General features: G+C 39.3%; 1 protein-coding gene across 1 annotated transcript in view; it reads left to right on the forward strand.

The window, feature by feature from the left end:
* TENM1 (teneurin transmembrane protein 1) overlaps nucleotides 1-23,782 on the forward strand; it is a 703,022-nt gene that overhangs the window by 529,717 nt on the left and 149,523 nt on the right. Inside the window, exon 16 of the mRNA XM_045852186.1 lies at nucleotides 5,863-6,079. Coding sequence (XP_045708142.1) covers nucleotides 5,863-6,079 — 217 coding nt within the window. The remainder of the gene's footprint in view (nucleotides 1-5,862; nucleotides 6,080-23,782) is intronic.

A 23,782-nucleotide genomic window follows, 5' to 3' on the forward strand; every position in this document is an offset into this window, starting at 1 on the left:
TACTTATATTCACTGGTAAAATCAATAAGTTAATTACCTAAAAGAGAATGATGTTCCAGGAATCATTCTTTGTAATAAGTCACCATTCATTAAGAACAATAGCTATTTGCAAGCCTATTTTATGATGTAGTGTTTCTAGATGTGGAAATCAGCACCATGGGTGAATTATGACCACATATAATCTCATGGATCAATAAGCTTCATGTTTTGAATGTCACTAGCATGCTGCAGTGTTTAATAAAAAAGAAAATGAAATAGGAGGAACAGTGAATTGATAACATTTGCTCTGTTTAAGGAGTAGACACCCTCTCCACATTTATGTTTAAGATTTGGCATCAGACCTAGCATCAGAAAGCATATGTCTAAGTATTGTCTTCTGACCATACCCCCTCATTTTCAAGTATCCATTTGTTAAAGGATCATCACGTAGTTATAAGAGCCTAAATTGCCAAGTGATTCAGATACAAGTGAAAGTTGGAACATCTAAACCCTGTAACTCAGTTAACCACTCTGACTGGATCTGCCACATTATGAATCAACTAAGGCTAGCGAGACGTGGCATCTGCCTACTTGTCAATGGTTAAAAGAAATGAGATCATTGAAACACAGCAATTTAAAGTGTGTAATAAAGGTGTGATATCAATGAAGAATCTATTGATAATATACTTTGATGCATTAGCAGGATATTAGCACTAGGTAATTTACAAATATCAGAGAAATAGAACTTTTAGGACATATGAGTACATTTTTCATGCAATAAATATTTACTTAATATTTACTTAATTATTTACTTAAATATTTACTTAATAAATGCTTACTTTGAGCCAGGCACTGTTCTAATTGTTGAGGAAATAATAGTGAATAAAAAAAACTAAACCCATACTTTCATGCAGCTTACATTCTAGTTGTGAGAGGCAGACAATAAACCAGTAAAAAGTAGTATGATAGAAGATGGTAAATGTGATGAGGAAAAAATTTTTAAAGCAGGGGAAAAAAGGGTAAGGGAGTGTGGGAGAGGGGTGACATTTTAAATAAGGTGGTCAGAGAAAGCCTCACCAAAATGTGCCATTTGAGTAAAGACTTAAAGAGGTCAGGTGTGAGCCATGTTGCTAATGGAGAGAACATTCCAGGCATAGGAATAGTGGGAAGGAGGCTGCAGGTTAATGGGAGGTAAGAGAGATGAGAGGGAGAGAGTGAAAAACCAGACTGTGAGGAAGTAAGTCTGATCAGTAAGTATTGTCAGGACAGGGGTTTTACTGTGAGTGATGTGGGAAGCTATTGGTAGCAGGTGGGGACCAGGAGGACATGAATATTACTAGCATAAAAAACAATTTCCTTACAGAAAAAGTAAGTTGCATGTGGTTATAGCAATAACAATGCTGTGAGCAGGTCAAATCCTGAGTGCACTTGGGCCTCTGCCACTTTCTTTTTACTAATATAGCAAAATTCCAGGGTGAAAATCAGTCTGAATAGATAAAAAATGAACTACAGGCTATTTCCAAAGGAAATAGAGTCATATTATCTTTAATGCATTTAACAACAACAACTAAGCTAACTGGAGTGCTGAGTAGGGGGCCTGCTGTGGTAAACATTTATGAATGATTTATCTGATTTATCATCAGTCCATGGTTTATGGGTTTCTAAAATGCCTAAGATTTTGTTTAACTGAGTCACTGGAATAAGCAGCCCTTCAGTATCTTTTTCACTATTAATTTGCTTGGTAGACCCTCTAGCCTACAGATGCTGAAAAGGTTAAGCTTCAGTCCAGCCCTTGTCCAAATGATAACAAATTCTGAATTTGTCAAATTTAATGAAAAAAGATTTACTGTGGCATTAGTGTCTATTTAGAACCACTTAGGATCCTACCTGTCTGACAACCTATCCAAGCAGAGTTCACAAAATGAATACATTCCAACAAACTGAATATGCTACACAAAAGTTCATTGCCTTCTGGCCAGTGATAAAACAACTTCAATAAGAGTGAGTCTGAACATTGTAAGCTGCCACTGAAGACCGTTGGCATCTACCCCCAGGACACTATTCCTAGATTCTCTTTTAGTCTGCACAGCCCAGAATTTGGTTAATAGCAATAGCTAACATTTATCAAGACTGCTAGCTACATTCTAAACACTGTAATAAGCTCTTTGTGATTATTATAGCATGTGATCTTTACAACAACTGTACAGGGCAGATATATTTATTATCCTCATCCTGTAGGTGAGGAAACTCATCTACAAGAGAAGCCAACAATTGGGCTGATTTTTCCAGGATCCTATAGATTGTCAGTGGCACAGTCAAGATTAGATAGAATCAGAATAGCCTGGTTCTTTGATGGCAACCCTGTCAAGTGTTTTAAGTAGCTCCATTAATTAGTCAGGTGCTTGGAAGTCTTGGAGCCTAGCTTAGTACTAGTAATACTTCTCGCAGGAGTGTCCAACCTGTGGCACAATGCAAAATCATAAATTTACTTGAAACATTATGAAATTTGTTTGGTGATTACGTATTGCAGTGCATTTAATGTGTGGGCCAAGACAACTCTTCTTCCAGTGTGGCCCAGAGACGGGAAAAGTTGGACTCCCCTGATAGATGACAATGATGAACATGTGATTTGTAGTCAGAACCCTGGATGTGATATGACTGCCATGTTTCTTCCAACCGTGCAACCACACGTAGCCTCCCCTCCCTTATTTGTAGAATGGAAATGAGAATGCTTACCTAACAAGGTTTTTGCAGGGATTAGTTGAAATAATAATGTGGAAGTACCTAGTGTCATACCTGGCAAATATTAGGTAATTTATGCATGTTTCCAAATCCTTTTGGACACCCTATCAAGAACTAGCTGTCAATTTTTATCAAGGCGATGATATGGGTGCTGTTTCTGAAAAGATGCATATCTGCAAATTCATTTTAAGGATTAGGAAAATATGGGTTTTCAATGTATCACATATATACCCTTGTCCAATCTTTCAACCAAGGGCATACATGTCATAGGTAAAAGTTTAATAGTGAACAACTTGATCATGTACAGAAGAAACCAGGGTCCTTGATCTTCATCAGCCCTAACTGGGCCAACCAGCATAGTCTCTAACTGGTTGGGAAAGCTGGGATCAGTGAGTGCCATGTTTAGTCTTTTAAGACCATTTAACTTCCCTCTCTCTGGCTAGCTTTAATTTTTAAAGGGAACAGGCCCTAAAAGCAAAATCAGTTAACATTTGCCATGCCCATATCTGACACCCTGAGCCTGGCTGTCAGGAGGGTGCCACAACTTCCATTTCAGGATAATGAAAGAACTGTTAATAGCCGAAGGAAACCCACACATGCAGTGTGACTGTCATTTGCACTTCTTTGTAACAGTCTAGACATACTGTATGAGCTGTTATCCTGGGTGATAATTGGTAGGTAGGACTTGGCCCATGTACCAGGCTTACCTATGAGTTATTATTTGGGGGTTTCATGCTATTACTGGTCTGCTAGCTTGTGGACTTTCTAGTCAACAGAAGTCTTGCTGTTCTCTCAGAAAACAGGTCTTAGATGGTCAACCCTGTGTCATAGGCAGTTATTAAATATGAACCATTTGCTTGGAATTTATAGCACGTAACTAGATGAGAATGTGAGTCCCAATTTTTAAGTTAGTTTAGAATCCAGTTTTGAAAATCATGTGGGCATTACTATTTATTTCGAATCTATTTCTTTTCACAAGTCAGTTAGAATTGTGTGGTTGACGGGTTGAAACCTGTGACTGCCCAATCTGATTATTACTAGTGCATTTTTTACCAATTGAAAGATAAACGTGACTGCCCATTCAAACAGCAGTTTTTCATTGTGTAGTATATTGTGCACCAATTCCAAACATCAGAGAACTCTTTTAATCAGCCTGATATTTTTGCCAGCTTCTCAGTGCATGCAGATGTTTAATTAGCAGAGTTTAGAGGTCTTGTGCTAACAGGAAACTGAGAACAACGGATTGGTGAGAGAGGTGGTGGTGGCGGCATCTAAGATCTATAGAAAATCTGTTAATATAATTTTCTGAATGAGGAGAGAAAGGAGAGCAGAAGGGGACTTCTTACTGAAATGAATCCACAGTAGTCGTCGGTGAAAAAGAAATATATATGCAGAGAAGTGGAAATCAGGGCAGAAACACACTGAACAAACAGGGAAGGCAAGAAAGAAGCAAACTGCATTTTAAATCAAAGTAGTGTCTATGGTACATGGAATTTGAAAGGACCGCATGTGGGGAAAAATATTTCCCGGGTGCCCTAGGGCTATTGTTCCAAACGCCTACTCTCCTGGTGTTCCTGGCTTTCATTGCCCCCAGCTGTGGTACATCGCCCTCTGGCTCGGCAGGAGCAGCCCTGTGAAGTAGAGAGAGCAAGCACAGGAGCTGCATGAAACCAGTGCCAGGAACTTTCATCATCAGCCTCAGGAGCCCGTGCTCCGTCTGAACCTCCATATTCCACCACATTCCAAGAAGATTAGCATCTCTATATTTACTCTTGTTATGAAGTGTCCGTAATGCTCACTTAATTACTCTTTGAGTGTAACTCTCTTACAACACTTCCTGCATTTTTAACTAGTATAAGTGAGCTGTTTTAGTCACCTATTTCTCCTAATAAGCTCTGAGCTCCTGAAAATAGGAAAAGGAACTTTTTATAAAACTCTTTGCTTCCCCAAATACCTGATATAATCAGTCTCTTGCACCTATCCTATTCTCAATAGCCTCCTCTTCTCCCAGAACCCATGTGTCCCACATCATTCCTCTATCAAAGATTGAAGCCCATCCCTGACTGATGTGGCTCCATTGGTTGGGAATTGTTCCAAAAAGCAAAGGGTTACCGGTACAATTCCTCATCAGGGCACGTGCCCGGGCTTCAGGTTCAGTCCCTGGTTGGGGTGTATGCAAGAGACACCCAATCAATTATTTTTCTCCCTCTCTTTCCTTCTCTCTAAAAATGAACAAGTAAAATCTTTTTAAAAAAATAAACACTGAATGCTATTTGAAAAAAAAAGAATGAAGCCTTTATGTGATTTTTTTTTCTTGGGATAACTAGATTCAGGAATCTGGAGTGAATGGTGAAGGCCTAGGGAATGAAAGAGAGTGACTCATCCATTCATATACCTGAGGTTTAGTGGTGTTTGCATCAAATCCATAACTGCTATTAGGAACTAGTAAGCTCTAGTTTCTTCTACAAATTCCCTAAAAAGCACTTCTGAAACTTAGTGTGCTTCAGAATCACCCAGATTAAGTATGCATAATACTGAGCTCGGAAGAAATTCTGATTCAATAGGCGGGGCTCCAGAATATGCATCTTTAATAAAATCCCAGTTAATTGACTACACATTTGGAAATCACAGCCCTGCTCTAGATACTTAGTCACCATGAGAATAGCAATTTCTATTTTGAGAATTACTAGTATATAAAAATAATAAGAGAATTTTATAAAATTACCAACAAAGTCAGATTGGCAAGCATTTGTTAATTGTTTTCTCATACTTGTCCATGGTGTGAGAAATTCAAAATAATTGTAAGGGAGAGTTGCTAAGCTGGAGGATGGTCTTGTTGAAGAAAAAGGAAACTTCTAAAAAGTACTATCTCACAGATACTCTATCCAAATGCTGAACAATGTAATACAGCCCCCAAATGCTAGAAAATTCATGAAAGGATTCATAAACAAAACAGTTTGAGTTTTACTGATTTGCCATATAAACTCAGAGTGAGTGATAATCCATTCAAAATGGAATTTCATAGATTCTAAAGTCAAATACAGTTATCTTTGGCTGTATTCTACATCTTTCTCCATTTGTGCCCATTTTAAACTCTGTTGCTTATTTTGCAGCTAAATCGCAACACTATTTTTTTTTCAGATGGTTTGACAGACTGTGTGGACCCTGATTGTTGTCAACAAAGCAACTGTTATGTAAGTCCTCTCTGTCAGGGCTCACCAGATCCTCTTGACCTCATTCAGCAAAGCCAACCCCTCTTCTCTCAGCACACTTCAAGACTCTTCTATGATCGAATCAAATTCCTCATTGGCAAGGACAGCACTCATGTCATCCCTCCAGAGATTTCATTTGACAGCAGGTATATGTGTATTTATTTTACTCTTTAATGAACAATGGTCATGTTTGTCCTGAACTGTGAAAGGAAGATCTCTTCTAAAGATCAGGTTACTTCCCATTCCACCCAGTCCACACTGATCTTTTTTAGGCTTATCTGGAATGCCTAAGTCCTTACTGGTTAATTACGGGAGAGAACTCATTTCTAGAGATTCTGTGTCCTAAAAGACACACACACGATGTGTATTATTTGTAGTGAAGTATTAATGGGTGTTTTAATGACAAAAACAGGTGGAAGTATAATTTGCAAACGCATAGTTTAGATTCTGCATTGATCCTTTGAAAACTTGAATTTCAAGAGCTAAACTGTAAGTTTTATTCCATGATGTAAAATTTTTTCCTTATGAAAGAGCTGGGTAAATTGGTCTTCCTAACATGAAATGGAAGACTTGTGAAAATCTTTCTATGAAAGTTCAAATGTGTGAGTTGTCACTAAAGACCCAAGACCAAAGTCCAACTTGTTAGGTGAAGATTTTTTTAATTGCTTACTTATTTGAAGTGTAATAATCTGAATTTGCTCATTGTTATTCTTGGCTTCATCTTCAGCAATGACATATTTTACTAATTAGCACTAGATATAAGTAAGTCACTGAAGTCAACATTTCTAGTCTTTTAAATTTGTCCTCCTTTGTTCATCCCACCAGCTGATATTTCACTAGCTTCTAGACTATTGCAAACAGGAGTGTAAAAAATAAACATGGACACTGTTTGTCCAGGAGCTTCTGTCCACACCCCACCCACTCAGTTACATCCTACTGGCTGGTATCAGTCCCCAGGAAAAACTCAGTCAAGAGGTTATATTGATATCAGTGACAATCTAAGCAAACTAAAGCTCAGTTTTGACCTATGCACAGAAGAAAAGGGGGAAAATATGCATGGAAATTTAAAATACTCCGTATCCTTCCCCCAGATTATGTACTAGAACTGCTATTGAAACATAAACTTTACTCATTATTTTTCTTATTGTGCATTTCTGACCTTGTAGGTCTCTGACAGAACCCCAGACCAAAATGCCAGGCCATTGATAACAAAGGCCTTTTCTTCCCAGGGATCTAGACAAAGCTTGCCTTCTTTCAAGAGACTCAGCCATTCCCGTTTTGAAGCATTTCTCCCAGCTCGATAACAACTCTGGGGAAACTTTCTAGTGGGCTACAGTCAAAGCCATTATTTAGGTGGTGGAGACTTATTTAATGTTCACCAGAGGAACAAAGGGAACCAAAACCAGCCATGATTCCCATTTTCCTATATAAGGTAATGGTAGCTCATCCACTCTATAGCTTTTCCATGCTTAGGGAGAAGTCAGTCCAAAAAGAAAAAGCAGTAAAAGAAATAACAACCTCGATGACATGGAGTTATATTAAAAGACTCACTGAACTCAAGTAAAGCGAGAAAGTCAGGGCCTGAGAGAGACAAGAGACAAGTCATTATGACCCAGAGCAGGGCGTTTGAGCAATAAACTTCGGAAAGTGAGAAGAAACTTCAACCCCTGCCGTTCAGCTTCATGCTTCAGCAGCGCTTGCCGTCCGCTCACAGAGTGAACAAACCTATTACTTGCAGTGGTGGTTAATGCCCTTCTCCTCCTCCTGGTTTGATGAGTTTTCTCCATTCTTTTGTAAAATGTTGCAAGTTATCATTTGGCTCTGCAAGTCACATTTGAATTTAGAATGACAGGTCTCCTCCATCCAGTGGTCTCAGTTATTACAGACATATCTAATCTGTCAGAAAAGGTGCGGGCCTTTTCCAAGGAAAATAGTTGAGGACAAGTCAAGTATTTCCTCTAAAAATCAACACATGCAGTGTTACTCTGGGTAAAATATTTCCAACTCTGATCACATATGTAAATAATAATAGTCACAAGCTCTTAATTCTGCATATGCGTTAGCTTGTAGAACACGCAGACATGCATTATTTTCTTTTAACCTTACAATGTTCCTGTAAAGTAGTATCTGTATTGGTGTATTTTATATAGGAGGAAACTGAGGTTCACAGAGAATAAATAACTTGCCAAAGCTAGCAAGTCTGGATTATAGTAAATCTTGTAACCTTTCCATTATAGCACAGCTGCCCAATTTCCACTTGTCCTTAAATAAGCCCAAGTGACTTGGATCTAATTTATACTAGACAAATGGCATCTGGGTCAACACAAGAAATTTAGTAACTGAGTGATATTTAAAAATCCAGTTCAACTTAATACACTTCAATGACATTATTTACAAACTTCAAACCCATACTAATGAAATTCTTCTTGGTAGGAAAACACAGTTGAATGACTGATAAGTGGGCCTTCTGCTACATGTAAATTGTTATTGAGCACTTACTATGTGTCAGGTCTTGTACTAAGTTTTTACATATGCTACCTCATTTAATTGTACAAAAAAACCTCATATGGTTGACAGTGTTACTAGCCCTACATTTCAGGTGAGAGAACAAAAACTGAGATGCCAGCTATGTCTTTTGTCTCAAGTTACAACCACTGAGTGTCGTAGTCAAGATTTGAACCCAAGCAGACTGATACTGAGAGCTGACTGTAAACCACTAGGCTGAGCCACTTTGGCTACTTAGAAGGCTAGACTAGTGGACCTTGAAAAGACTTATGGCCCTAAAGCATCCCTGGCTGTGCAATAGTTCTCCTCACACAGACCTAGAACACTATGTGCCATAATCAGGTGAAGCATTCTGCACGTTTGCATTTGCTGTGTAATTGAGAGATAGCTGGGTGGGCAGATGAAAAATGTGTTGCCAAGGGGCTTATTTGCCTGCTGGCAAAACATGACCCACACAGATGACTCGCTGCTGAGTGTTGCCACCATCAGAAGGCCTTAGGGCTAAACACGGTGGCACAGAGGGAACTAACTGTTGCAAGGACATGTAAAGGTTAAAGAACTGTTCATCCTTGTGCATCCAAGTGAGACTAGCCTTCCCTGTTCTGAACTTGCTGCACTGGCATGTGAAGCACACGGAATGTGTGCCCCTGTGCCCCGTGATGGTGCACTGTCGCTGTGAACACATACCCTGCCCACAGTGCTGTCTCTAATGAGTGCAACTCAATTACCAATTTTTGCTAAACACATTTTACCCCGTAGCCTGAATGTCTTTCTTTTTTTTTCAATTTCCTCCAAACATGACTATAGAGTAAACCACATATTCTGTGTGCTCTGTATGACTTATTACTTTTTAATAATGTAAATAGGTGAACAGAAACATTATTGATCTTCAGTGTCTAAGCATTTAATCACTATTAATAATGTAAAAGGTTTTTATAAATATGTAAAAACAAGAGTACATTAAACTAAATGCCAGTAGTAATTTGCAAAGCCAGACATTTCACTCGCCATCACTAATGGAGAAGTGCATTTAAAAAACAAAATCCTATCAGGGTTAGTGAAACCACTGACAGCAAGGTCTGGCCAAACTCATTTGTTTATTTTGCACCCACAAGAGGCTGATCTCCACATCCATCCATGTCAAGTGTCGACATCAGAGATTGCTTAATATCAGCCCACAGATGTATTTCATTTGGCCCAACATTTCAAAATTAGGAGGTCTAACAGAAAAATCAGAATGTCTTCCTTTTCTAAAAAATTTACAAAGTGTGGCATCTTCAGGCCCACGAGCATGGCATAGGCGCCCTGGAGCTGAGACCCAGCTGCCCTTCTGGATGGGATGTGACATGCCTCTCTGGCTCACTACTTGTTGTTTCTCTGACACCTGGCTCACTTCCCTTGCTTTCGGTGTCATGCCTGACCCCAGTGGCATTTCACTTTGTAACCTCTGGACTACACAGCTCCTATAGCAGTCCTTGGAAAGACCTCAAGTGTTTGCTTCTTTTCTTTCTGATCTATTTCCCTGAGAGTCTTGTAGAAATCCAATCAACTTTTCACTGAATTTTTGAACCTTTACTATGTTGATTTAAGAAGAGAAAGAAGTTATCTCTGAACATGAACTATTATAGAAATCACATTAATGAAATTATGTTTTCACCTTTAGTTTACTAGGGTACTTGTGTATACCTTGTGAATAATTTGGTGTACACTTTGCCTCACACCTTAGACTAAAAAACTCCCCCAGGGCAACAGAGTTTAACCTATAGAAATCTTACATCCCATCAATCATGACTTCAGATAATCCAGGTCCCACCATAGTAAAGGCAAAATATTCACTTTCTATGAGAAGGATGTGTATGTTGAGAAGCATCTGAATATTGTGTTTATCACTTAGAGTAAGTTTTAAGAACAAGTTAAAGATCTGAAAATTGGCAGCAATGCTGCTGGATGCAATCATAGTAGCCTCTTGTGACATTCCTGGTAGAAGGTGTACCCTTAGGTAGAAAAGTCCTGAGGTTGGGACCAAAGTTAGTACAGCACTAAGCACATAACAATGCTGTCAATGGACTACAAAATGAAGAGGATAAACAAGATGGTAGGTTTCTTCTACACAGTTTTCATTAAGCTGCAACATTTCAATTTCTTATACCACACCAGGATGTCCAACATTACCGTATTTTGTCGTGTATAATGTGCACTCTTTTGCCCAAATTTTTGAGGGAAAAACACGGATTCACATTATACAGGGGTAGTACTAATTCTATATCTATATAAATGTTTTTAATTCTCTTATTTATGCTTATGCATTAAAAGTGTCACTCTAGAAAGCAATAGTGATATCCATATGCAAAATAATACCCTGGAATATGGTAATTGGTTTTGTTTCCAAATATATTTACAAATATTAATAAATTGAGTTAAAAAATTAAAGACTTTTTTCCTAAAAGTTTGGGCCAAGAACATGGATGTGCTTTATACACAGCAAAATACAGTAGCTCTGAATTATTTTAACTGCTCAATCTTAAGTTCTGTGAGGAGAAGAACCAAGTCTGATTTGTTCTCTCCTTGTTTTGATTATCACTTTGTAGCAAACTCAAACATGATAGACTGAAACAATTTTTATTATTATATTTTGTGATTCTGTGGGTCAGAAATTCAGAAAGGGTAGAGCCAGGATGGCTTGTCTCTTCTCTATGATGTCTGGGCTCTTGGCTGAGATAACTCATATAGCCAGGGGCTGGAACAGCTTGATAACAGCCAGGAATTACCCTTTCTACAGCAGACTCCTTACCTGGGTTTCATATTAGCATGTCAGCCAGCCTTGGGTTTGTCAGAGCTTTTATATTGTAGATCAGGGCTCTGAGAGGGAGTGTTTCAAGAGACAAGAAACGGAAGATGCAAGTCTCTTAAGGCCTGGGTTCAGGAGTATTAACAGTCATATTTGTGCTATATACTATTAGGCAAAGTAGTCACAGAGCTTGCCCAGATTCAGAAGAAAGGACATAAATCCTACCTCTTGATGACAGAAGTATCAAAGAATTCATGGCCATCTTTACCATAACATTGTTTCCCCAGATCCTAAAACCGTACCTGGCAAAAAGTAAGAAAGAAAAATGATTGAATGAGTGAGCAGCTTAGTTGTTGTGATATTAAAGTGCTCTTCTCATATTTGCTAAGGAAAGAAACATTCTGGTTGCCTAGAGCACAAAGACCATATTAGGACCTCTAATAAGTCAATTCCCAAATGTACAACCAGACTAAAGGTAAGATTACTGTTCTCCAAATAGTGCAGGAACAGATTCTTAAAAGATGAAGTGATTATATACCATTAAGAAAGTATTCTTTTTTTTAATTTATGAGGCATGTCACCACTGTCAGAGCCTGCCCATAATTGACATCATTTATAACTTTGTATAAGCAGTAATCCTCTTTGCCTTCAGTGGGCTAGATAACCAAAATTTGGAACTGAGAAAAAATTAGAAAATGAAGAGCATTATCAGGAAGCCAGTGGTAAGACTGCCGTTAACTGGCTCACTTCGGTCTGCATCATTATTCTGTCTCATGAGAAAACCACAGATGAGCACCCCCAAACAAATCCAGGTACCACAAATGCCTTAAGCATGCAATTCTTGGCAAACTCTTACTTACCCAAGCCGTCCCTCTCCTTTACTGCACCCCACTCAATAATAAAATCTTGATTCAGTCTCCTGATTCTTCATGATACCTGGTAACAGCCATAATTACTTATCATAACTTGTTTAATAAAACATGCTTTTCTGCACTTAGCTGAGCTGGGAATTTATACCATTTTATATCTCGTGAATAGCAAAGCAAGTTATTGAATCAAGGCTGAGGTTACGGAGAAGGTTGCAAGAAGATGGTTATTGCCGCAGAAGCTGCTGCTATTGAGTACAGACAAGGACTTAAGAATAACCATACTTGACAGATACTAATTACTGTTTTTTTTAAATATGTATTTTATTCAAATGTTAGTATTTCCAGAGTAACTGCAGATTTGGCCTCTGGAAGAGAGACCAAAGTCCTCTGCTATCCCTAATGTAACATAATATCCTGATACCAAGTCATTTTTTATAAAATTATCAGGATATGTATTCAGTCCTTTATTCAGCAAATATTTCTTGACTACCCCTTCTGTGCTAGGAACTGGGTAGATGGTGGTAAACCAAAAAAAAAAAAAATAGTGTCCCCTTATTTACCAATCACCCCTTACATCTAATGGCAAATGGAGTCAAAACATCAAGTAAATACATACATGATTAAATTAATTGCAAATGGCAATAAATTCTGTGGATTACAGGACATCAGGTTTCTAAAGGATCTTGGAGTTCATCAACTAAGGGGTATCAAGTTCAACTGCTCTGATGAGGGCAAACAGGTAACCTAAATGGCTATAAGACAAGACATATTCTAGCAGATGAGTCAATGTCATTGAATAGTCACAGAAGTGAGACTGACCTGGAGGTTTTCAGCAGTAACTCAGAGATGGAACCAATTGACTCGAGTGAGCAAGAAGTGCTACTAAAATTGACACACATAGGAGGCTATTAGTGACTTGTGAAAAAATACAAGGCTTATGTGGACAGTGAGAAGCATAACTGTTTGCAAGAAGTTTCACCCTTTGACATTTGGGGCTATAAATAATTTTTCTACAGTATGAAAGGTTTTTATTAAACAGATAAATTCAAGGGAAAAACAATCATTTTAAAAATTCCCATTTACCACAATGAAAAAATTCCTATTAATGATGTTCTGGCATCATTTCTAATGATAGGTCTGACTGTTTCTTTCAAGATAATGCACATTGGGAAAGATTTATCATTTCACTCTGCAGATTGATGAGCATTCCAATGTTTACTTGGTTCATTTATTCATTCAGTGGTGGGCACTGCCCTAGTCTCTGGGCTACAGCTGACAGGGTGGCTTCCCCATGGTCTAGTGAGGAAGACTGGTGATAATGAAAAAGGCAAATGCCAGGTAGTACTGTCAAGTGAGATAAAAAACAGGGACAAAGAGTGACCATTTTAGAGTGGCTCAGGAAAGCCTCTCTGGGAGGTGACACTGGAGCAGAGACCTCATAGCATTCATCCCTATGTTAATGATCTCTGCATGACTGCCACCTGGACCCTTATGCAATACATTGTCACACAAGCCACAGTCTGGCAGTGACTTTTAGGTACCCACTGAGTTAAGACTCCACAGCATTGTGTGAAATGGAAGGTAAGACAAACCTTTCAAGGGATTACTGCATACTGGTTACTATGCTAGATTTTACTGGTAAATGAATGGGGTGCCTGTCTTCCAGGAGTGCATTGAGAAAATTTGAATACCTCAGAAAAACCGAGTAACCTCTTAAAAGAGAAATCACCAACAAACCTAAACTGTTAGTCACAAAAAAAAAATAATAAGAGAGCCTGATCAATTAGCATCAAACCTAAAAGAGGTCAAATGTATAGAAACCACTTACTGATTTGGAATGATGAAAAAGAGGTAAGAAAAGCTTTTATTTTAGAATATTTATAAGGAAACACAATGTTCTTACAGTATGCAAGCATTCATGGAATTACCAGTTTCATCTATGAACAGGTAACTCCCAGAAGGTCTATAACATAATTATTTGTGATTTTGCTGAAGCACAAATGTGAATCTATATGCTTTGTGTTTAACTTTTTCCTGAATCTGTTAGTTAAGGACCTCCAAGTCTATTTGCTAGTGGCAGATTTTTGTTTATTTTTCATCCAGGAACTTGGAAAACATTATAGCAGGTACACAACAAGGGACTGATAAGCACACACTGCAACAATTCCTGAATAAATTGAATAAACTAAGGACCAGGGGAAGCTCTGTCTAAGGCATCAGCATCCACAACTCTGCCTTGTGCTCACCTTTCTTTCTAAGGGAATGAATGCACTGCACATGACCTGCCCACATTTGGGAAAGGAATCCAAGTGTGGCTTGTTTCAGCCATGGTTCCTTGTGATTCATGGTTCCTTTGTCTTCCCATGTTGCTTTTCCTGAGCAACTGCCTTTGCTTTTTGCTTCTGCAGTTGTCCTAAGTGAGATGGTTGCTACTTGCTAATAAAGCACTTTGATCTCGTTTATATGAAAGGTGTTACGTGTGTGAAGACGGGATCTCCTGATTTTCAGACAACTGCTTTTTCTAATGCTGTAGTTCAGGAAACACATGTTCAAGACAAATTTAAAAACTTACAAATTGCTGAAGGTTCCAAGATTTATAGTGCTGACTAGCTCCTGAAATCAGCAGTCAACACCTAAAGGTACCAAAAAGAAAGAATGTGTGACTTTCACTTCTTTACAAATGCTCCTAAGCCAGGGGTGTCAAACTCATTTTCACCAGGGGCCACATCAGCCTCATGGTTACCTTCAAAGGGCTGAATGTAATTTTAGGACTGCATAAATGTAACTACTCCTTAACAGTTAAGCACGAGCTCGGTGCTGCAGCTGAGTAGAAACAGGGTGCTGGGCCCGATAAAACAAGGTGGAGGGCTGGATGGTTCAGCCTGCGGGCCTTGTGTCTGCCATCTGTGTTAAGCAAAGAAGAATAAAAAGGAATCAGAGCACAAATCTTCTTTAAAAAGCTGTTCAATTGATTATTCGTGATAAATGGAAACTGAGATGTTCTGAGATGCTTAATAATTGTGATTAGTAATACCAGTAGCTATCTACATCTTATCTCCATGTGAACAGGTACTTCCTAATATTTTACCCATCGTACTGCTCAATTAGGATTGAAATTTGAAAGGCTCAAATCCTTATTACCTACTACTTAGCCTTATAGTTTGCTTGCAGTGTCTCTAGCTGGGTCTATCATCTAAATGTATCCCTAGAGAGGGAAGAATTAATGCATGTTTGGGGAGAAAGAATAAATGATAATGTTGTAGCTCATCTCTGTAGGAGACCATTCTGCCTGACGTGGGCCCAGCTCCCACTCGAAGATGCACAGGACCCACGCCCACAGATAGGTTCTCCCGTGGGGAATCAGGCCTGCAATGTACCTAGGCCTCTTTGAGTCTTGCTCTTGCTAAAAAACTCCCTCATCCTGAATTGAGGACATTTACTGCAAAGTAACTTCCCAAAATCCCTGCTAAACCTTCCAAGGATGAATGTAACCGTTTCAACTACTTTTCCCTTTTCATTTACAAATACCCCTCTTCTGTGATGTGATTAGCAGCATTGGCTCCTTTGTTTTCTATAAAAGGTAACCACCAAAAGCCAACCTGTGCATAGTAAATGAGGACCATCATGTAATGTGCCCAGAGATAGAAATAAAGGCCTGTCATGGTGGAGGCCGCACTTTTGCTCCCCTTGTGAGAAAAGCCATGATGTCCCTTTTCTTCCACTGGACTCTGTAGTCCATGTGAATGTCTCATTTCATCCATAATGACTCGGACACTGCAGGCCGGTGTCTGCATCACATCTCCACTACACACCCTTCACATAGAAAGTACTCAGCAGTTGATAAATGTCTACAAGATGCCCTTTGGATGACACCATCTTTGTAGGTGAGCACTTTCTTTTCATTTTTGGCCACATTTTCTACATCGTAAGAAAGATCTGTGTACAGTTCAGGCCCTTTAGTGTCCAGGTCAAAAGCCCTCTATCACTCCACCACTTACTTAGCTGTGTTATTTTGAGCAGTTTTTAACTTCTCTGAATCAGTTTCCTCATTTTTAAAATGGGGCTAATAGTTGTACCAACTCAGGATTATATCAGTATTAATTGAAACAAGATAAGGAAATTACCTGGCATAGCACCTGATTCATATGTACTTAATATTTACACAAATGTATACATATATTATATATACTTAATATCAGGGTATATAATTGAATATAATTTGAAAAGTCAGTTCTATAAGTAATCCTTTTAATGTTATTTTTAATTTATTTCTTGATTTGAGAGAGAGAGAGAGAAACATCAATCTGTTGTTCCATCCATCCATGCATCCATCCATCCATCCATCCATGCATCCATCCATCCATGCACCCATTGATTTTTTGAAATATATTTTATTGATTATGCTATTACAGTTGTTCCATTTCCTCCCTTCATTCCTCTCCACACTGCACACCCCCTCCCACCCACATTCCCCCCCTTTAGTTCATGTCCATGTGTCATACATATAAGTTCTTTGGCTTCTACTTTTCCCATACTATTCTTACCCTCCCCCTGTCTATTTTCTACCTACTATCTATGCTACTTATTCTCTGTACCTTTTCCCCCTCTCTCCTCCTCCCACTTTCCTGTTGCTAACCCTCCATGTGATCTCCATTTCTGTGGTTCTGTTCCTGTTCTAGTTGTTTGCTTAGTTTGCTTTTGTTTTTGTTTTAGGTGTGGTTGTTAATAATTGTGAGTTTGCTGTCATTTTACTGTACATATTCTTGACCTTATTTTTCTTAGATAAGTCCCTTTAACATTTCATATAATAAGGGCTTAGTGATGATGAACTCCTTTCACTTGACCTTATCTGAGAAGCAGTTCATTTGCCCTTCCATTCTAAATGATAGCTTTGCTGGATAGAGCAATTTTGGATGTAGGTCCTTGCCTTTCATGACTTGGAATACTTCTTTCCAGCCTCTTCTTGCCTGTAAGGTCTCTTTTGAGAAATCAGCTGACAATCTGATGGGAACTCCTTTGTAGGTAACTGCCTCCTTATCTCTTGCTGCTTCTAGGATTCTCTCCTTAATTTTAATCTTGTGTAATGTAATTATGAGGTGCCTTGGTGTGTTCCTCCTTGAGTCCAACTTCTTTGGGACTCTCTGAGCTTCCCGGACTTCCTGGAAGTCTATTTCCTTTGCCAGATTGGGGAAGTTCTCCTTCGTTATTTTTTCAAATAAGTTTTCAATTTGTTCCTCTTCCTCTTCTCCTTCTCATACCCCTATAATTCAGATGTTGGAATGTTTAAAGATGTCCTGGAGGTTCCTGAGACTTTCCTCATTTTTCTGAATTCTTGTTTCTTCATTCTGTTCTAGTTGGATGTTTCTTTTTTTTTCTTCTGGTCCGCACTGTTGATTTGAGTCCCAGTTTCTTTCCCATCACTCTTGGTTCCCTGTACATTTTCCTTTATTTCACTTAGCATAGCCTTCATTTTTTTATTTAATTTGCAATCAAATTCAACCAATTCTGTTACCATCCTGATTACCAGTGTTTTGAACTGTGCATCTGATAGGTTGGCTACCTATTTGTCACTTAGTTGTATTTTTTCTGGAGCTTTGATCTGTCCTTTCCTTTGGGCCATTTTTTTTCTCTTGATGCACCTGTTACATAGTGAGAGGTGGAGCCTTAGGTATTCACCCAGTTGCTGGGTTGTGATGCTGTATGTGGGGAAAGGGTCCAAGGGGGAACAATGGTGCTTGCTCCACCCTCTGCTGGATTTCAGTCACTTCCCCGACTTCCCACAAGCAAATTGGGCCCTTCTGGTGCTGATTCCCTTGTGGGTGGGTTTATGTACATTCTAGGACCCTGTGGGTCTCTCCAACAAACTTTCCTGTGAGGCTAGGAGTTTCCACTCCCCCTTTGTTTTGCCTGGTTTATCTGCACGCAAATGTGGGACCTCCGGGTCCACCAGCCACTGCCTGGAGTGCCCCAGTCTCCCAGCTGCAGCCTTGCTGTGAGTCCTCTCTGCCCTGCTGCCTAACTCCGCCCCTCCTACCGGTCTGGATGAATGTTTCTTCTTTAACTCCTTGGTTGTCAGACTTCCATACAGTTCAGTTTTCTGTCAGTTCTGGTTGTTTTTTGTTTTTTAATTGTTCTCGTCCTTCTTTGGTTGTGCAAGGAGGCACAGTGTGTCTACCTGTGCCTCCATCTTTGCTGAAAGTCCATTGATTGGTTCTTGAATGTGCCCTGACTAGGGATCAAACCCACAACCTTGGTGTATTGGAACAGTGCTCTAACCAACTGAGCTAGCCACCCAGGGCAAAAGGCAGTCTTTTTATTGGGTTACTTTATTGTTACAGTGTCTTTGTGAGGTGATTGGGGATAGGATAGGGAAGAACTATTATTTTCACTTTCCATAAGAAATAGATGAGACTAAGAATAATTTTGTTTCTTAGGAAAAGCCATAACGTTGATTACTAGCAAGCCAGAGCTAGAACCAGTGTGTACAGAGTTAGGCCAGCTTTTTTCCTCTGTAAAGGGAAGTCACCTGTGGTCAGGCTACAGCAAAGAAAGCAAGACAGACTTTCCCTATATTTAATGACTTCATTATTTGAAGGGCAGACTCACAGAGAAGTGAAAGGAAAGGTTAATGAGGCTACCAAATCCCCATAAGGCTGATTACAAATATAAAACATTTGTGTAACGTGTAAAACAGGCAAAAACAAAACAAATCAAAAAAGAAAGAGAAAAAAACAAACTTGAGACTATTTAAGAGTTGCAAGGGCTTACAGGACAAGTATTTCAGGATTCAAATCCTGGACAAAAATAAACATGTGTCTAAATGAAGGAAACTGGCACTTAGTCCTGAAAATGTGACTGTATCGTCAGTTTTCTTATTGCTTCAAAACACTTGATCTTTTTCCCATTACTTTGGGGATCTCAGGCATCCAAAGCAAGCCTACTTTTGACAAGCAATTACCAGGGCAGATGGGAAAATAGCCACCCTACCTCAGGGTGAGTGCCCCCATTTTGTTTTACTTGAAACATCACTAGCCATGAGGAAAATAATTCTGCTTAAAAAGCTATCTGCATTTTCAATAGCACCACCTGTCCTAGAGTCCTAGAATGTTGATGGGTAGTGCTCCCAGCTGCTTTTAATGTTACCCATTTGGTAGGTATTATTTATTTGGGCTAGTGACCAACTGAGTAGGATTAAATCAGCCTGCTCTATTTAAGTAAAAACTAATGAGATTTTATTGGGTTTGTATATGAACATTCACTGCATTCGCATTTTCAGAACATGAAAACAGGTTTATGCTATAACATTAAATGTTTTCATGGTGCTGTACTAGCTTAGATAGCATATGTCAAAAACCCAGCATCTGTTGTGTGGAAACCCCCCAAATATCTGAATATTAGAACCCTCAAATGTATCTATATCATGAAATACCAAATTGTAATTATATGGTAATATATAAAGGAATAATGGGGTAACTCTTCATAAATTAAGCATCTGAAGAGGACTAGTCATTCATTCCTCCCAGTCACAGTGGAGCTGTTGAATTCCCTGAAGTTGTCAATTATCAAACAAAACTCTCATGATGAGAAAGTCCTAATGCACAGGCCATTTTGCTGGCTTCTACTAAATGAACTGCAAGGCATCTGTCACACAGGAACCCCAAAGTAGTCTCTGAAACCCTTGAAGCAGTTCTGTGAGGATAGGTTGCAAGTATCTCACAACTTCATATAAAAACATTTGACTGGAAATCCTCTGAAGCTTTCTTGAGCATGTGCTGTGTATGCCAGACACTGGGAAGGATGCAGAAAGGCAAATCATACAGTCCTTGCCATAGAGTGACTACCGAATAAGGACAGGCATATATGAAGCTTACCCAAGACTATGCTAAGTGCAATAATGCAGATATGAGCACTGTCTAATGAGGAATAATCAGGGTGAGGAAGAAAATGTCACTTATTCGGAACAAACCAGGATAAAACATTTTTCCATTTTTTAATCACCAGAGTTGAAGGGGCCCTACAGTTCAACTTGTAGTCCAACTGCCACTTTGTCATAACAGTTCAACATGACTCCCCAAACTACAGTTTTGCAAACCATTCCCAGGAGGTTTGCATGGAAGAGTGAAAAAGTCATTCCTCACAGATTTTATAATGGTGAGACTGTGAACCAGTTGGTGACTTGCCTGCCTTTGTATAGTTTACACCCCCTGCCTCCTCCTCAGTTCATACATTTTATTTTTTTTAAGATTTCATTTATTTATTTTAGAGAGAGAGGGAGGGAGGGAGAAAGAGAGGGAGACAAACACCGATGTGTGAGAGAAACATCAATTGGTTGCCTAACGCCCAACCCCAACTGGGGACCTAATCCACAACCCAAGCATGCACCCTGACTGGGAGTCGAACAGGCGACCTTTCGCTTTGCAGGATGGTGTCAGCCAGGGCACCTCATAAATTTTGATTGGGTGACTATATACTGGTCTTGCTTTCCCTACAGCAGTGGTTGTCAAATTGAGAAACTTGGAAGGGAGAGGGGCAGTCTGTTTTAGCAAGCCCTTTAGGTGATCTGGTACATGATCAAGTTTGAGAACCAGTGGACTATATGAGAGAAAGATGACCAGAAAGGACTGAGGACCAACATTACATTCCTAAAATCACACTCTAAAGAGAAGATTCTTTATTCATTGCATTTTGGTGATGGGGGAGGTGGCGGTAAGAGGGCATCCTAAGCATTTTGTCCCAACCACTCCAGTATTTATATTCCAAAAGGGTCCTGAGAAGCTTCAGGGCTTTAGACCAAATGACACAACCTACAACTCTGGCTATAATAAGCCAGTAGGAGAATCATCAAACCATACCTCATGTGCACAGGTTTCTGTTCTTGGTAGACTTGAACCAAATGCCAGCTCATAGAGGAATTTGAAGTGAACAGAGGAGTCACATGGCCTCTCCCAGCCCAGTCCTTCTCAATGCTATCTTGACTAGAGCTGTCACCTGTGGAAAGGATTTCTTTCATCTATTTCTATGAGAAAACCACCTAATCCGCCCACCTGATGCTGGATCCCCTGCTGGCCAAATCCTCGATTTTAAATGTAACCCTTCAGTAGTTGCTTATGCTCATGTTAGCAACAAAAGCAAATAGCTATAACTTCCCCAGCCCTGAGCCTAATTTCCTTAAGAAAGATTTTAATCAGAAACACAACGCAGTAAATTACATCTTCTTTCAGCAGTTTAGTTTTCAGCCTTATTTTTCAAAGCAACTTTTGTGCTTGAGGTTAATGTTTTTTGCCTGAGGTGTTGAATGAATATTGGAAATTTGACACAGAAGACAAAAGACAACAAATAAGGCAAGAGGAGAATGGAACCAAGAGTTTATTGAAGGCTGGGGATAATTTGACTATGCCATGAAAATAGCAAATACAGAATGAATTAGACCTTTCGCATCAGAACTGTAACAAGCTGCTTGTTAGTTAAATAAGGCTCTCAGTAAAGTGTAGTCTGCCTTTCATTTCCCATGATGCCCTGTTCTTCAGACCAAGCTCCAAACACCAAGAGGATTTAGCATTTAGGTAAAGGGAGAAGCAATTCCTTTAGAGTTTCTGCTTTAGCATAGGGACAGCAAGTAGACAGTTTGGCAGCAACCTGTACTCTGCAGAGAACAGGAAAAGAAACACTTGTGGGGGGTGATTTTCCCCCATACACGTTTTTAAAGTCATACTGGACATGTCCATCCAAGTTCAAGTTCTCATGCTATAACCCACAGCAGGAAGGAGAGGTTCTTATTTTAAAAGATTCAAGAAAGAAATGCATCTCACCCATGTCAGAATTCAGGAAGGAGACCCGAGGCAAAGATGGATTGCCACTGAGTATACATGAACATATACACATCAACACAAAAGACAGTCATACAGGTCCTTGAAGGATTCAGACTCATGTTGAGGGTAGTTTGGTGTGGCAACACATCAAGAGCTTAAGATGTTTCCCCAAGACAGACCAAGTATGGCTGCCTTGTGTAAACGGCAATGTGCAGAAGCCAGAGACACTGGGAGAGGTAACAGGGAGGTGCCACAATGGGAATTATGAAAAGCACAGAAAGCAGGATTGTAGCCCTCACTAGCAAAGCCAGATCCCGCCATACACATCTCAATACTTCAGCAGGTGGGGGATGCAAAAAAAAAAAAAAAACAACTAAAGATTAAAAAAAGAACTATACAAGCTGCCTTGGGTATAAGAAACATAATCAGAACAGATTGTACAAATGGGGCAGAAACTACATTTTAGTGGCTGTGTGGATCAGGAAAAATAAAACAGAAAATGGAGTTCAGAAGCTGGGCATTCACTGGCAGCTGAGTGAACAAGTGGCACAATACATCGTATTTGCCAAGAATGGATGAAGGTTCCCTAAAGGCCGTCTGAGGCGGGAGGATCCCAGGGAAGCAAGTGGATTTCGAGCTTTCTTTTTTTCAAATGGAGAGTTTGCCTGTGCTGTGCCAATCAAGATCACTGCAAATTTAAAAATAATTCTTTAATACTGTCCCAAAATTTAGACACCTTACATGGGTATAGGATGACTGATGTTGGTCAAAGATTGTAGTACTAATAATCCAGGAATAAAAGGAGCTAAGACTTGTTCTTGTGAAAAATGGATGACATGGAGGATGTAAATAATGGGAGCAAATGCAGTGAATCTTTAGATACATGGCCTTGAATTGCTGATTCTGTTCGAATAATGTCTAATGCCAGGGCAAAATTATTATGGTTAGTTTGGAAAGCCATGTTTGCCTAAATAACACAGCCCCTTGTAATCCAATATTTAGCTTCCCTGGATACCCTGAATCCTACTTAGTGAGAAAACCAACATTGATGTCCTTGGAAAAACCATTGACCTTGCCCAACTCTCCTCAACCCTACCAGTTCCAGGTATAGAAATGCATATCATAGACCTCAGGGCTGCCAAGACTAGGATTGGACTCCAGGGACACCCCCTCCACCACTGCCCAGTAACTGAGGAATAGTGAAAAATCTTTGTTGGGATTTGCCCCTGGACCCTCACTGCCAAGCTCCTGAAATTTGTTATAGCTTCTTGTCCAAGCTGGAGCTATATAGTGGACTGTGTCCCTGGAAGAAGAGCCCTGGTTTAAGAACTAGTTTAACTGAATCTCATTCTTTGGTAAAAATAAAACTCATTTGTTTAAAGGGAAAATCTCCTGAAATACTTTACTTCAATTAGCCAAGAGAAATAGTATACTATAGTCAGGGACCACGTCTCTTTTCCCGAGTTTAACTTGTAAAATTCACCAAACTAGGTATGCTTTTTTAAAAAAAAATGTTGTTCCAGAAAAGTAGTTTGGCAATATGTACTATGAACCTTAAACAATGTTTACACCTATGTATATAAATGCATAGAAAATGCTCGTAACAAATTGATAACTGCTGATCACTTCTGGGGTGAAGAGAAGGGACTGGAGGGAGGCAGTCTGCAGGGACTGCAGTTGTCTCCACAGTGTATTTATGGATTAAGTAATACAATTAATTTTGATTTTAAATAACAGAAAATATCCTCTCACAACTAGGTCTGCCTCCCAAGGAAATTATAAGAAATTCAATGCAGAAAAAAATCAAGAAACAGTGAAATGTCTGAAAATAGGGAATGGCTTAAACAAGTTAAGGGATGGTATTTTAAGGCTATTTGA

The sequence above is a fragment of the Phyllostomus hastatus genome, unplaced genomic scaffold (assembly GCF_019186645.2).
Source record: "Phyllostomus hastatus isolate PE091 unplaced genomic scaffold, TTU_PhHast_1.1 phas_contig_90, whole genome shotgun sequence".
In the NCBI taxonomy this organism is placed as follows: domain Eukaryota; kingdom Metazoa; phylum Chordata; class Mammalia; order Chiroptera; family Phyllostomidae; genus Phyllostomus; species Phyllostomus hastatus.